The sequence below is a fragment of the Panthera leo genome, chromosome C1 (genome assembly GCF_018350215.1).
Source record: "Panthera leo isolate Ple1 chromosome C1, P.leo_Ple1_pat1.1, whole genome shotgun sequence".
In the NCBI taxonomy this organism is placed as follows: Eukaryota; Metazoa; Chordata; class Mammalia; order Carnivora; family Felidae; genus Panthera; species Panthera leo.
The window spans coordinates 189,822,062-189,839,110 of NC_056686.1; the positions used below are offsets into that span (position 1 = coordinate 189,822,062).

The 17,049-nt window shown below is 37.2% G+C and overlaps 1 protein-coding gene across 1 annotated transcript in view; it reads left to right on the forward strand.

Annotated features, from left to right (window-relative positions):
- Positions 1–17,049, forward strand: part of PARD3B (par-3 family cell polarity regulator beta) — a 1,004,169-nt gene that overhangs the window by 617,721 nt on the left and 369,399 nt on the right. The window contains exon 15 of the mRNA XM_042949849.1: positions 2,972–3,087. Coding sequence (XP_042805783.1) covers positions 2,972–3,087 — 116 coding nt within the window. The remainder of the gene's footprint in view (positions 1–2,971; positions 3,088–17,049) is intronic.

The following is a 17,049-nucleotide window of genomic DNA, read 5'->3' on the forward strand; positions in this document are numbered from 1 at the left end:
AGGGCCCTTCTATCGAAGGTTCCAAAATGTGCACTTGGTCCCATTCAAAGCAATGGCAACAGATGTATGAATCACTATGATCAATTTAATGGATTGATTCAGGTATATATAGTGTGCGGACATATACATGTGAACATTTGTTACATTCATTTATAGAAAGCAGCTCTTTGTTTCTTTGATCAGCCTGCATTATATCTAAACATTTGTACCAAAAAATTCACTTTAGACAGATCCTTACCTGATGTTGCTTAGCAAGTGGCATTCCACCTTGCTGTTTAAAATGGGGATGGGGATAATTGCTTCCTGAGAGCCTCAAAAAATCTGAATTCTTATGTTTAATATGTCAATTAATACTTAGTTTGGTGTAAAGTAAGACAATAAAACAGGTTAACCAATGTGTTACTCAGCTGGGTACATTCCCCTTGTCTCCCTGGAGCAGAGCACTTTAAATGCAGTGTGACCCAAGTTTTAATGAGGAATATTCATGTTGGTCCTAAGCCACGCCACCTCCCTAATGCCTTTCATTGTAACTGAGGGCATCTGTTTGGGTTGACGCTTTGATCTCCTTGTATTTGATGGTATGTATCACCCTACTGAAACAAAGAGCTGACCTAAAATGCAAGCAGCGTAAGAGAGTGAGTGAATCTGCACAAAAAGGGAAAGTTTTGATCTCCATAGTGTCAGCATCATTTGCACTTGGGCCCCGGGTTAGCCACCATTTTAGCCAAAGCTTCCGTGGCTCCAAGAAAAGCACTATTAAGAACAAGCAGTTCTGGTCCTCACTTTGGCACTGGCCAGCTGTGTGACCTTGGAACATCAGCCTCCTCTTTGGGCCTCGGTGTCTTATCTACAAGAATTAGATGAGGTGACCTGTAATGCCTTCCGGCCCTTAAATTCTCAGATTCTATGAAGGCCATGAGTCTTTCTGACACTAAAACCACATCATCACAAGACATCAAAGGATGAAAAACTAAGTGCAAATAAAGGTCAAATAAACACATTTAAAGGCAAGTGCTTCCAGAACATCGAGGCTCAGGGGGAAGCTCATGTTCATAGTAGCCTCTCAGAATTCTTCTTTAAAATGGGCTGAAACAATTGGAGTGTTGCTGTTACACCAGGCCATTGTCAGCAGCACGGGTGGTTCAAGGATTTCTGCCCACCACTGGCATATTTTGTCGTCACTCCCTACCACATCAGATGTACTTTATATAAGTCAGTGATATTGAAAATATAGCCAGACACCAAGAAAGAAGCCAAAAACAAACCAAAAGCTTTAGAATTATAAAGATTATATAATTGTATAGATTTGAATTTCTTGAGACATTTTCATGAAACCATGTATATATACATAGAACAAAAACTGACTTTAACAAAAACAAAGAAAGAAACTGGAAAAATCCTATAGGTAACTCGAAAAGCAAAAATTTACGGTCAGCAAGACTGTGGTCTTGGGCAGCAAGAGTGGTCTATTTGTTTACCTGGTTATCTGTTTCCTAAATGCTTCTTTGCCACTTACTCTGTGCCAGAATCTCTTCTCCTTACTTTACAAATTTCTTTCCAAACTCATTGGATCTCTTAGTAAACGCATGAGGCAGGGAGTGTAATTATGCCCATTTTATACATAAGGAAATTGAAGCACAGAGAGGTCCCATTATGTGGCCGGGTCCCACAACTCATCAGGAGCAGAGCCAGGATTTGGAACTAAGCAGACCAGCTCTGGCATCTGTGGTCTTGAGCTCTGTGCTCTGCGCCTGTCATAGGTGCTTCCTTAAGCCACCCACTGTATTACAGTAATGGAGGTTCATCCATTAACTCAGCAATATTATTATGGCTGCATTTTAATTTTAATATTCCTGCAAGGCAATATTGAATGTGCATAACTAATGAGTTTCAGGAAAAGATTAAACTTATTTTGGAATATTTGGTTAAGAAATTGAGGTCCCCTGTACATTTTAGGATTCTCATACCTAACAGTTCATTTTTTGTTGTTGTTTTATTGTTCACGTAAAGTGTCAAATCCCAACTGTTTGAAACCTCAACCTCACTCGGTACTTTCAGATTTATCAGATACTTGATTTGGGTTTCACTGCATTTAAAATTAGAATAAAGCTATGTTGAAATGAGCCACCATATTAACTTTCTAAATATATGATAATATCAAGGGAGAAAGCAGCTATAATTTAATTTATACAATTTATAAATATGATTTATTTTCTAACCACGAAATAAGGCATTGTCTGCAATTCCCTTATATAATCCCTTTCAATCTCAAGCAAAAATAAATAAAATATTTAGCAGAAATAGAGTTATTTGAGACGGACTACAAGTACTAGGAAGCCTATGATGGGCATTTAATGTATCTTGTGTCTAAATTGTCAAGCGTGCTTTTCCTGTTATTTCCTTTTTATATTATCGATGAGCAGACTATTTGCTCAGTATTAACATTAGTTTTAGGAAATGGAACTAAATAAAGTAGAAAACCAAACTACTGCGGCCATCAGTCTTTCAGCAGGATGGTTTTCTCTAAAGGATACAACCCTTTCACTTGTTTTTAAAGGAAGGGCATGCTTAGCCCACGGAAATCTCTTAACCTGCTCTTAGGTTCTGCTAATATCCAGTGACCTCCTTTGAAGCGCCAGTTCATTCCAGGCTCGCCTTTCCCACTGAAAGTTCTATATTGTACAGCAGGATCCCAATTAGCAGAAATCAGTGAAGAGGAAAACATGATATTAGCCAGAGAATATTTTATTTAAATTGTGGAGTGTGATAAAATACTTAAAAATAGAGTTGCTACATTTCATGAAAGCAACCTGAGATTCAAGAATTCGTTGCAAATACATGGTTGGGAACTATAGGGTGAATGAGGAGGGGCTGTGTTCAAAATGACAACTGCTTCCTTGACCAAAGGAGAAAAAATTTTTTTTTTTTTTTTACTCTAAATCTAAATATGGCATGTGGCTTCTTTCCATAGCTCTGGGGTGGATTCGGCAGTGTATTTTCCAGATCAGCACACCCACTTCAGATCCGTGACACCGGCCAGGCAGCCTGAATCAATGAATCTGAAAGCCTCAAAGAGCATGGACCTTGGTAAGTGAGGGCCAGTGACATGCAGGTCAGCACTCCAGCCTCAGCCCATCTGTCTTCCCGAATGTCCTCCCTTTGTTTCTTCAGCTCCAACCTTAGGGGGCAAAGTCTGCTGAAGCCTGGAGGAGGGGCTAGTGGTCATCCCATCTCCCTGTCTCCTCTCACCATCTAATTGTAATTACCCCTTTTTAAAAGAGAGAGAAATGATATTTTTATAAAGTGGTTCATAGAGGTCAGAACAATAGGATTATTCCTTCCAGATGGTCAGAATACCATAGGCACCAGTAAGTCACCTGCCTCTGTATTTGTACTCTCACTTCCTCCAGAGCCTTTGCATTTCTCACGTATGCACCTGTTGCAGGGTCTGGGAAGATAGTGTGGTTAAATGAATCCTCTAAAGGGTTGCCCATCTCCATGTACAGTGGCTAGGGGTAGCAGCAATGAGGAAGCCTTATCTCTTTAAATGCCCATCTCCAGACACTGTTAACACTGAAGGGAAAAAAGGGTCTCTGGGTGTGCCAGATCGAGGGTGTCAGGGTACCCTGGGTCCATGCCTGCACAACCTCATTGAGTTTCCGAGCTCTGCAGGGAATTTCTGGGTGACTTTTGGGTGCTAGCAGAGCAAGGGCCCCTGCAAATTGTGTTCTCCAGGTCCTAGGATGTGGGAACCCGGAAGACAGCTCAGACACCCAAGAACATTGCTGTGCCCTCATAGGCACTTGGAGAGAAACGATTCTGAGAGAAGGGTGTCCGTGCAAAATAAATCCTCAGGAAATACTCATTGCTGCTGGGTGCTCGCAGGCCATGCTTTGCAAATTTTTTTGAGGCATATTGCATATTTCATTAGTAGCAATAAGAGTATAAAATAATCAAAACTTTGTGCTCCACCAAGCAATCTGATAAATAGTGCTTATCTGTTACTCAGGTAAGTTCAGAAAAACGTTCAGTCAGGATGAAACAAGGGAAATTGATTCCATTTTCTATAAATTAACTAGGTCACTAGGATACATTTGTTCTAACCACCTACAGTGAGAGAGGGATAGAAATCCTGAGCACTGGCTGGAATAGGGGATTTTCTGGAGGGTGAACCTTTGACAAACCAAAGGAATAATGTGTGACAGTGACCAAGGTTATTATTAATAATTTGAGGAAAACTTGATTTTTACAAAATGCTTGATAAGTATTTTTATTGTATCTTTCTAATTTCTCCATGGGGAAAATGAATGGATAAAAACTTCTTTTAATTTGGGGCAAGAATATATTACTATTTTCTTCATTTAATTAAAACAGAAAGTGACCATCAATACATAGCACTCATTTTAAGAAAAAAAAAAATATTGTCAAATCTATTAAAATAAAACCTAAGTCATAGCCAGAAATGGTATTTCTGTGTATATTTTTTATTACTGAAAACTTTGAGAAGTTTTCTTTTTTAAATTGAAATAGCCCTTCGAAAATATGTATGGCTGTCACTCATTGCATTCTACTGTAATTATACCATAAATGAAAATAGCAGTACTGTTTGTTCAGTTTACATAATTGGGCAGAGGTCATGAGCTATTTACTTCAGGACCCAAGTGCCGAAACATTGGCTTAAATGCACCACACAGCAGAAGTAGTAAAATATGGTTAAAAAAAAAACAAAACTATTTCATATACCATCAAAGCTTGATCTCTTCCAGTAAATGCCAATTTAAAGCTAAGACTCTTGCAGAGGGCTCCAAGGGTCAACATTCTAGAGGCTTTCTGAGCCCTCTCCCCAGAACAATTGAATGAGCTCAATAGATGTGTTGGTTTTCTTAGTGAATAAACTCAGATGATATCAGAATGGTAAACATTTGGAAGTGTCTTTCCTGTTTGATTAGGTGAAAAGAATGTTGTTTAGTTTTCTATAAATAGCACTGGGCCAAAGTAAGGAATTAATATATTTACTAAAAAAGTTGCGGCTCTGCTTGTAGGATAGCAGGATCAAGGTCCAATCTTCCAAGTGGAAAATAAATAATCAAACAATCAATCCTAAGGTTTTAAGGCTGAATCTCCAATTAATGCTATTTGGCTCTTTTGGACCTGGAAAAATGGCAATTTCTTATGGTACAAAATTAAAAAGAGAAAACCTTTTGTTTATCTTGTAATTTTTATTGGATAGTTCTCCTTGACAAAGTCTGCAGGAATCTTTGAAGGCTGACAGTCCCCATTAGTACCTTCTTTGTTTTTATTTCATTTTTGCTGTTGAGTCTAAGCTAGTATTTTAACTTGCATATTATGTTCAAGTTATTTTAAAGGTGAGTGAGTTCCATTTACTTCACTTAACGTTTCAAAAGACAGACAACTCTTATGAGAAAGAAGCCACCTCATCTCCAGATACAAACGTGATTTAAAAATAGTTTGCTATGTATACGCAGCATTCTGTTCGCTGCATCACCCGTGTATGTGTGTGTGTGTATTGTGTGTTGTGTTTCTTTATAATAGTTGTATTGTGTTTTATGAGTGCATCTGAATTGACAATTTAATTTTCCCTTTTTGACTGAAGTTGGGATTGAGAGTTTGGGGAGTCTTTTTGGTTTGGGGCTTTTTTTGGAGGGTCCTTTTGTCTTTTATATTCTATGATTATACCTATTTATATCCTTTGCCAAAAATATTTCCATTTCTTAATTTTTTTTATCTTTAGAAAGTTGTTATGTATGTTGCAAAGAATTTCTTGCAGTCTATTATTTGTCTTCTTAGTTTGATTATGATATCCTTTACTATAAAAAACATTTTAGTCTCAGAGTAAAAAATTTCCATTTTCATGACCTTTAGGCTTTATACTTGCCACATTGTTTTCTTCTTGTACTTTTAAAGGCTTTTTTTTTACGTTTATTTATTTAGTTTGAGAGAGAGAGAGCGAGTGAGCAAACAGGGGAGGGGCAGAGAGAGAGAGGGAGTGACAGAATCCCAAGCAGGCTCCATACTGTCAGCACAGAGCCCTATGTGGGGCTTGAACTCATGAAGCATTTGACCTGAGACGAAATCGAGAGCCAGACGCTTAACTGACTGAGCCACCCAGGTGCCCTAAAGGCTTTTTAAAAAATGTTTACCAATCTGTAATATATTTATCCACAGTGAATGAGGCAGAAAAATGTTTATTTGTGATAATAGGTGAATTATTCATGACATGTATTGACTGTTACATCCTGTCCCCATTAATTCAGAATGTAATAACATTGAATACTAAGTTTCCTTGCATACATGGGTCAGTTTCTAGACATATTCTATTGACATATTTATTCCATGCCAGTGTCACCTTGTTTATGTTATGCTATTTCGTTGTATTCTGATAACTTATTAGGAAAAACTTCCTCTGATTTTTCTTCTTTGGTAAAATCAGTTTGGCTCCTCATATATATTTATTCTTCCACATGAACTTTATTTAGATCAGCTTATCAAAATGAACTTAAACATTAAACAAGAATGCTTTCACTGTGTACGTGCATACTACATGCCTCTGTCCATTAATTATGAATTTGCTGATGCTTCCTGATAGAAGAAATGTTTTTATCAAGTTAAATAAATTTCCTCGTATTCCTAGCTTCTTAAAAAGTTCATTTGCTCATTTTGTTTAATCCGTAGCTGATGTTTAATTTTATCAAGTGATTTTTAAAGATCTATACAGAAAGACCATGTGTATTTTGTTCTTTATTCTATTAACATAGTGAGTTATATTAATAGATTCCCCAATATTCAATCTCTGTTATTTCTGAATTACTTTCAGTTTTTCTCTGCACTAAAAAAGGTAGACACGAATTGTACATTATCTATGTGCTCTAAAATGTAGATATAAAACTTTGATTACAATTCTACTCAATGTCATTAAGTCCTATATAGCCAGTATAGATTTTTTTTTTTGAGGCTATTCTGCTTCTATTTTGGGAATACTTTTGCTGGCATGCATGTGGCCACTTTTAAGTCAGATCAGAATGATTAAAATGATGAATAAAAGGAAATTTATTTTTAAATAATTGGATGTAACTATGCTTATTCAAAGGGGTTAGGGTGTCATTTTCTGGGTTTTCCAGAAAATCAATCTTTTCCTACTAATTGTAGACTTTCCTCTATTTATTTAAATTACCAGAATTACTATGTTCAGTCTGGATCCCTTTAATTTGCTCATAATTGAGCTTGTGTGGGTGTTGAGTTGGAAGCTCTCAGGAGCTGAATAACACAGCTGCCTCTTTGGCCTTTGGCATAGGGTTTTCCCCCAAAGAGCTGCCCTTTTGGCAGTATGCCAGAGAGTTACATTCAAAGACTTTCTGATGAGACATAAACATCTTTAATTTCCAAGCCTGGTGTTTTATGACCCTGTAATACTATCTAAGAATGAATCTGAATTGTTCAAGGGACAGCACTTCAGTGTTTTGGCCCGTCCCCTGACCTAATCTATAGGCCCATTCAAAGTTCAGTTTAAAATGTTATTTTCCACAAGATTTTTTTTTTTGAGAGTTTTTACTTTTGTTTCAAATTGGCCTTCTCCCATTTCAGAAGCGTGGTCCGTAACTCAGTTAGGGAAGACTGAGGACAGTGCAGATGCTAGATGCTGGCCAGCTGTCCTGCCTCTGTTCAATAAGAGGAAATGAGCTGAAAGTGAGGCCTGAGACATTCAGACACAAGTTTAGGAAGTTCACTGACAATGAAGATTGTTAGCATTCCATGTCCCGCAGTCTCTTACAAAAGTACATGTGCCTTGGATGAACTCTCCCTAAAATCAAGATGATATATAAATTGGCTGATTTTCTTCCAAGATCTGTAATTCAGCGCTTGTACTTTTCTGTTACTTGCTGGTTCTAAACTTTTTTAAGACAGAAAATGTTTGTAGATGCCCACAATGGAAGGAAATTATAAATAGGCTGATTTCTAATACCAACAAAGGTAAGTAAATATTTGGGTCATGTTTTGAATATAACCCTTGCATACATGTCAGACATTCCTTTCAGAGGAGTTAGGTATCTCTAGCATCAGATTGAAGATGGGCATGCAAAAAGTTCATTAAACCCACTCTACTAATTTCTTCTTAAAATTATTTTTTGGGCCTGTGTGTGCAAGTGTCCACAGGGACTCAGGGCAGCCTCGGCTCCCCACTCCCTCACAAGGCTAGCTGCCTGGCCCACGTCTGCAGGTGCCCAGAGGTGGGTGGAGAATCAAGGCTCCCCAAAGCCTCCCCACCCCAAATCCTTGTCGCTATCACTAAAAATTTTTTTTTTTGTACAGCAAGGTAGTTCCATATGAATTCTTTGCAATAAGACAAGAATCCTGAACACTAAATACACAGAATGTGTATAAAACTGTATGTTCAGGTATTTGTGATGATGGTTTATCTGCCACTATATATTATGTATGCCATGTAATATATTAATATATATCTTACCATAAATGTGTATGTATATCCATGGATCATCTTCATTGTCCATCAATAAGCAATACCCCTGAAGACCATGAAAGCTGAATCGAGCACTGCTATTCAAGTTATAAGTGACTCGCTAAAAGAAAAACAAAAACAAAAACAGAAACTTGGTTGGTAAGGAAGGATTCATGGTAACACTAAAAGAAAGTGCCTGTTAACTATCTCTCAAAGACCAGGAAGAGTACAAGGACATAGTCAGGTGTATGCCTTACATTTCAGAAGTCAAAATTAAGGAATTGCAGAAAATGTTTATCATTCATTAAATAAATGTTTATTGCATGCCTATTGTGTGCCAGGAAATAAATTAAACACCGAGGCTTCAGTAGAAAACAAGAGAAATGGTGTTTGTTGCGTGTACCTAGATAGAAAGTCTAACAGGAAAGGAAAACCCAAGAGTTAAGGAAAGATCCCCTAGAGGAAATTCTGACATTATGATGATAACTTATCTCCAAGAGGAAGAAAAGGGAGAGGCATCTAAAGATACTAGTGGGGCTGCTTGGAGAACTTGCCAAGATAACCTTGGCTGTGGAGAGGAGGAGAAAAGCAAATGGTTAAAAAGACAAAGGAAAGCGAGAGCGCGTAACAGTCATCTACAAGAATAAATGCAGGAAGAGCTGAACAGCTGCTCGAAGCTTGCAAAACCTGTAAGAGTTAGACAGCCAGGCTATTTTTAGAGCACGAGGAAGAAAGTGTGTGAGGGGCCCATTGTTTAGAGCACGTAACAGCTGTCAGGTGGAACACATAGCCACCCGGTTCCTGTGTTAATTTTATCTTCATGCACACAAGAGAGTGATGTTCAAACTGGAAAGCCATGTCTGCCAGCGAATGGAAGTAGGCAGTTTATATTCCTGCTTGCTAAGAGGATCGTGCTCATAAAACGACTGTCCCCGACCATTAGAAATTACCAAGAGTAGGCCTCGCACCGGAGAACAGGAAGCAAATGACCAGTTTTCACAAAGATGATGAATTCCAGAAGCAACTGGTGAAACTGCTGATCTCAACGCCAATCCTCAAAGAATTGCCATGTTTGTGCAATGAAAAGAGGAAAAGACAAAGTGGTGGTCACAGGTCTCTTTTAGAGAGGGGGTCTGTAACACAACCGAGGTCTCCTTTCCTTGTTGATTGCGTCTCTAGACTGATAATTCAGGGAAATGTTATCATTGACTTTGATCTTTCTAATGGCATTTCGATTTTTGATCAGGACTTATGGGCCAAATTATACAGGAAAGTAGGGAGGAGCATTGGCATGCCCTTTCCCAAAATATGCTAATTAAGGCTTATTGTCTTTCTGAAAGGAATTCAATAACATACAGGATTCTGTACTTGGTGCTTCTCATTATATCCTAAACAGAATTTGATGAACAGTGGACCTGTGTAACTTGGGTGAAGGTTTGAAAGGCATCCTTACCAAATTTTCAGTAGGTGCTGCCTCAGAGAATTGGGTGATATGTTAGATTGACAATATTTGCATCTAAGCCTTTTCTCCAGAATTGAAGAAGGTAGAACTTAATGAAGACTGACACATCCATCTAACAGATATTTGTTGGCTCTTCATTATATCCCAGGCAATATCCTGGGTGAACGAGACAAAAGCTTCTCTCTTGTGGTGTTTTCATTCTCATAGGGTAAGTAGACAATAAAGTTGTACAGAAGTTAAAAAAAACAACATAAAATTTCACGTAGAGGTGATGTCTCTGAAGCCAAATTTAGATAGAGATGAAGACTGGGGAGAGGTGAGGCTTTTTTGGAGAGGGTGGTGAAACATAAAGATAGTGTCCTAAGGTCAGGCTCAAAGAAATCAATTGTATACGTGTAGGATTTAGGAGGCCTGGTGTAATAATAGTTATTGAGGAGGCCCTGGTTTTTAGCTGCTTGCCTGATATGGCCAACCCCAAAGGTAGTTCTGTGTTGGCAGATCAAGGAAGACAACAGTTTCCCTGGACTCTGGTCTCATCCTAATACATCTGTAGCACTGCACTTAAGTCTGGGTACTGTATTGGGCGCCTGGGTGGCTCAGTCATTTGAGTGTCTGACTTCAGCTCAGGTCATGATCTCACAGTTCGTGGGTTCGAGCCCCGCGTCGGGCTCTGTGCTGACAGCTCAGAACCTGGAGCCTGCTTCGGATTCTGTGTCTCCCTCTCTCTCTGCCCCTCCCCTGCTCGTGCTCTGTCTCTGTCTCAAAAATAAATAAACATGAAAAAAAATTATAAAAAAAAAGTCTGGGTACCGTATTTTAATAGGGTAGAATTTAACGTATTTAACAGGGTAGAATGCCTCCTGGAAGAGGAGTGATGTCTTAGGAAGTGTATGAGAAGCCTCCCCAGGTATTTGCACAGCTACTATTGAGAAACTCAAATCTGCGGGGTGCCTGGGTGGCTGAGTTGGGTGACTGTCCAACCTCAGCTCAGGTCATGATCTTGTAGTTTGTGAGTTCAAGCCCCGCATCAGGCTCTGTGCTGACAGGTCAGAGCCTAGAGCCTGCTTTGGATTCTGTGTCTCCCTCTCTGCCCCTCCCCTGCCCGTGCTCTGTCTCTCAAAAATAAACACACATTAAAAAAAATTTTTTTAAAGAGAAGAAAAGCTCAAATCTGCTTAAAGTTGAATCTGCACCCCAAATACATCAGGTGATGATAAGCCATACCAGAAGATGTAACACATTTACAGGCGTTGACATCTATGACATCTATAATAATGATAAAAAAAACTGAACTCTGGTTTACAGTATATTTGGTATGCAAGGAAAAAATAGAAACACAAATATAAAATTCACCAGCATTGTGGAAAAGGGACCATAGTTTATTTTTCAGTTTTTGATAAAGGATGTAAGTTCTTTTTATTTTTTAGTGCATCTTAATATGTTTATATAGTTAACCACACAGGTTATAAGTGAAGTGGGTGGCTAGATGAAAACAAGTTAAATGAATTTACAGAAATTAGGTATCAAAAGTCAGGCTGCATTCTAGGAGATGTCTCTGGTAAGAAAAGGAGAACAAGTAAGGCAAACTTGGAATAAGTGACTTCACACACAGGTTATAGCACTGCCATCTAAAGCAGGGTTCTTTCAAAACGTCAAGAAAACCAGGGCCCCTGGGTGGCTCAGTTGGTTAAGCGTCAGACTTCAGCTCAGGTCATGATCTCATGGTCCGTGAGTTGGACCCCCACGTCAGGCTCTGTACTGACAGCTCAGAGCCTGGAGCCTGCTTTGGATTCTGTGTCTGCCTCTCTCTCTCTGCCCCTCCCCTGCTCATGCTCTGTCTCTCCCTGTCTCAAAAATAAATAAACATTAAAAAAAAAATTAAAAAAAAAAAACTTAACCTGAGACCTAGGACATAAGGGATTCAGGGCTGCTGAGTAGCAGCAGCTTCAGGGAAAGGGTAATGTTAGTGGTAATATTGCAAGTGAGACTGTACATCCCCCACACGTTTTTTTCTTGCAATTCGTGATTGGAACTGTTGATGGAAGTAAATTCTCTTCAAGTAAATATTGTGAAAACGTGGAGAAGAGGTTACCTACGGATTTCACATGCAGATCCTTCATCCAATCACAGGGTCACAAACGGTCTCAGATGTTGTCATGTGGTTTTACACAACACTTCTATCTTCTTAACCTAGGACATTGCCTGGAGGAATATGTAGATAATTTAAAAATTCAGTGTCTGAAAAAAATAAAAATTCAGTGTCTGGAAGAGGAGCCCAAAGGTCTACTTTCCCACAAGAGATACAAAGAAACTTCATAAAGTTTGGAAATGTTGGTAATTGAACCTTAACTAATGATATTACATCAATAACCCATGTAGATCTTTATTAAATTAGCCTCTGTCTATTTAGAGCATTATTTGTGCTCTGGCGGGAAATCTTGATCAATGGAGAAACTGCCTTATCCTTTAGAACTGAAATTTCCTGGGCCCCTCTTAAAACTTGCATTAGTACATGAAGTGCTTTCTTCTATATATTTTGTACCTCAATTGAGACTCTACGTCTCAGATACATACAAGCATGTTAAATGAAGCCAAACATGAATCTTTTATTCTTAATTGTCTTTGTTTTCTAAATCATTGTTCATATTTAAATGAAATTCTCTGTTCCTTTTTATGGAACCTTTGTACTAATATAAGAATATCTTCATAAAAATATGATGTTAAGAACACTATTCAAAGAATGAAACAAAGCATTTAAATTTTCCTTACAAATATGAACCATATCCATTTTAGTTGTTCTGAAGCGAGAATTTCATTAGCTAAAAACATTATATAGAAATATACAATTAAACACAGTATAACAAATGTTGCATAAAATGTATAAGTGTATGGGGCGCCTGGGTGGCTCAGTAGGTTAAGCATCTGACTCTTGATCTGCACTTAGGTCATGATCTCACAATGCGTGAGTTTGAGCCCCACACTGGGCTCTACTCTGATGGTGTGGAGCCTGCTTGGGATTCTTTCTCTCCATCTCTCTGCCCCTCCTCTGTTTGTGCTCTCTCTCTCTCTCTCTCTCAAAATAAATAAATAAACTGAAAAAAAATTTAAATATATAAGTATATGTTAGTTGGAGTTTGGCGGTGTCATGATTATCTCTTATGAAGGCTATTTTAAGTGATAAATATTTATTAGTGGCAATATTTCCTGTGGACACTAAAATGACTATAGGGAGGTACAACTATCTCATTTTTACATGTAGCAGTTGCAGCTGTTTAAAAAGCAAAGATGTTTAGTCTTGTGTATTTTTTTCTCATATATACATATTCATATGTTTATATTCTAATTTTCCCCAAAGTCATTGTACTGAACAGGTGCTTTTCACAAATTTGTGTCCTTTCAGAACTACCTAGCTTGGATATTATTCTCTGTGTCTCTGCCTCTATAATATTTTTTCATTGTAAAGTTTGCTCTTGAGTAAATGTAGCCCGATTTATCTGCTTAATGTTATATCATTTGGCCAGAAGAGTCATTTCCAATTCTTCACTCTCAGAAATGTCAATGAATTGAGCCTGCAAGTGCATAAAATTTTGTAAACAATCATGATTATTTTATCATTATATATTTCTATAAGTGTCATTTCTTGGCCAAATAGTGTATAAATATTTAAGGCTTTGGATATAAATGACCTCTTACGATCCAGAAAAGCACTTTTGTTCTTATCAGTAGTATGTGGAAGAATCTGGGAGTCATTTTTGTGACTTTCACCAATTTTATATGATTTTTTAATTTTACATTTAAAATTACTCCTGTGGCTACACATTTTTCATATATTTTTTGATTGTGTATTTTCTATTGCAAACCATCTGAGCATTTCCTCTGTAAGGCTGAAAATTTCTAAATTAAATAATCACTTTTTGAAAGTAAAATGTTATTCTATATTAAAGGTCAAATCTCAACTCTTGCTCATAGGGGAAAATAGATATTTTGCTTTTAATTTCCTAAAGCTAAGAATGTTATCCACTCCAAAGTACATACTAATTAATACGTTTGTGAATTTCATTAAATGGTTAGAAAAATGTCTACCTAAACATGAATCAGAGGCAAAGCCAGAGCTTAGACTTACTTATCATAAAAAGTGCTTAATCCAGGGTAAGTCAGTGTGTGTGTGTGTGTGTGTGTGTGTGCACTTTATATACATTGATTATGGCAGATTTAGAATATATTATTAGTACAAAGGTGGGCATCACCAGAAACACTCTATTTTTTTTATAAGACTGAAAATTTGTTAAACACTTGGAAAAATACTTTGTCTCTTGTAAAATTTATGCATTCTTTCCTTCCTTCCTTCCTTCCTTCCTTCCTTCCTTCCTTCCTTCCACATTTAGCGAGTGCTTTCTGTGTGCCAAATAGTGTTCTAAATAATTGACACATATCAGTAATGACACAGTATGTTATTTCTAGGTTACCTCTAGTGTAGATAGTCTCATGAACAAAGTTTGAGAGATTAGGGATGTATATGGAAATAATAAATGAATAAAGATATTGGAAAGGAAATAAAATACTTAGAAATAAATTTAACCAAGGAGGTGAAAGACCTATACTCTGAAATCTGTAAGACATTGATGAAAGAAATTGAAGATGACACAAATGGAAAGACATTCCAGGCTCATGGATTAGAAGAATTCATATTGTTAAAATGTCGATACTACCGAAGGCAATCTACAGATTTGGTGCAACACTTACTAAAATTCCAATTGAATTTTTCAAAGAACTAGAACAAATAATCCTACAGTTTGTATGGAAGACTCCAAGTAACCACAGCAATCTTGAGAAAGAAGAACAAAACTGGGGGTATCACAATCCCATATTTCAAGATATACTCCAAAGCTGTAGTAATCAAAACAGTATGGTACTGGCACAAAAAAAAAAAAAGACACAGATCAGTGAATAAGCCCAAGCTTACATGGTCAATTTATGACAAAAGAGGAAAGACTATACAATAGGGAAAGGACAGTCTTTTCAATAAATGGTGTTGAGAAAACTAGACCACTTACACCATACACAAAAATAAATTCAAAATTGATTAATGACCTAAATGTAAGACCTGAAACTCCTAAAAGAAAACATAAGCACTAATCTCTTGGACATCAACCTTAGTGACATATTTATGGTATGTCTCCTCAGGCCAGGAAAACAAAATAAAAAGTAAACTGTTGTTACTGAACCAAACTAAAAAGTTTTTTTCACAGCAAAGGAAACCATCAACAAAACAAAAAGGCAAACTACTGAATAGGAGAAGATATTTGCAAATGGCATAGCCAGTAAGAGGTTAATATCCAAAATATATAACGAACTTCTACAATGCAATACCAAAAAAAAAAAAAAAAAAAAACCCAGAAAACAAACAAACAAAAAAACCAAACCAATTACGAAATGGGCAGAGGACATGAATAGACTTTTTTTTTCCAGAGAAGACTCAAGATGGCCAACATATACATGAAAAGATGTTCAACATCACTAATCATCAGGGAAATAAATGCAAATTAAAAGCACAATGAGTTATCACCTCACACAAGTCAGAATGGCCACTGTCTGAAAGACAAGAAATAACAAGTGTTAGCAAGGGTATGGAGAAAAAGGAACCCTCATGCAGTGTTAGTAGGAATTAGTGCTAATTGGTGCTAATTAGTAGAAATTGGTGCTACCACTTTGGAGAATAGTATGGAAATTCCCAAACCAAATTAAAAATAGAAGTATGATATAATCCAGTAATTCCACTACTGGGTATTTACCCATACAAAATGGAAACACAGATTTTTAAAACATACATGCTCCCCTGTGTTTATTGCAGCATTATTTACAATAGCCAAGATATAGAAGCACCCTAAGTGCCTATTGATAGATGAATGGATAAAGAAGATGTGGTATGTATACATATAGAATATTACTCAGCCAGAAAATGAATAAGATATTGCCATTTGCAACAACATGGATGAACCTAGAGGGTATTAATGCTCAGTGAAATAAGTCAGACAAAGGCAAATACCTATGATTTTATTTACACATGGAATGTAAAAAAAAAAAAATGACCAGACTCATAAATACAGAAAATGAACTGGCAGTTGCCAGAGGGGAGGTGGGTGGGAAGATGAATAAAATAGGTGAAGAGGATTAAGAGGTACAAATGTCTAGATATTAAAAAAAAAAAAAAAAAGACACTGGCCAAGAATCTTCAGTACAACATGCATACATTTCTACAAGTGGAGGAGAAAGGAAACAAGACTGGAAAGGCTAATATTTCAATACCCACTTGGTTTCTAGTGTTCATAAGAGAAGGGTACTAGGAACTCTATTCAATGAAAGTATTAAAATTGGAGTGAAAATTAAAACAGAGATCAAGTTGGAAATTGACTAATCAAGAGTGATGGTTTCGCGTGAGCTGGGAATAGCTGATCTACCCTCTGCTGATCCAGAAAGTAACTGGCATAATCCCCAAGCACTTGAGGATTGTCTTAGAAGAATTGTGAGAGCCTGCAAAGGTTCCAGCTGAAATTACTTAAAGGCAAAGAAAGGGTATACCGAGGAATTAGAAAACAGCCCATTTTTTTTAATTTGGAAAAAAAATTATTGTAGCATCCAAATGGAGTGCAGAATAGGTTACATCAGGGATTTCCTATTTCCAGGCTTTACTAAATCAGTAGTTGCCAGGTAAATAGTCTCAGTGCTTTCTCTGTACTCAGGTGAGCAGAAAATCACAAATGGCCAAGTCCTCAAGCTATAGGCTCGTAATGAAGCCTTATCAAAGAATGAAGAATATGTTTGTTCATATAAAAGTAGATGAACATGAAATGTAACTGAAAATAGATGGGATGGCTTAGTAGTGACTTGAATGATAGAGTAAAAAATGGTCAAGTACGTTTGGAAAGTGCTGAGTTAAACAGGCTTTTTAAACATAAGATTGCTCACAACTTTAATAGGTTTTATGTATATTGTCAGGTGTTAAGATGGTCTCCACGAGTCTTCAAGATACAATATTTGCAATGTTTCCCAAACTCATTTGATCACAGAAACCTGGAGCACACACCGTCTCATAGGATTGGTACTCTGGGGA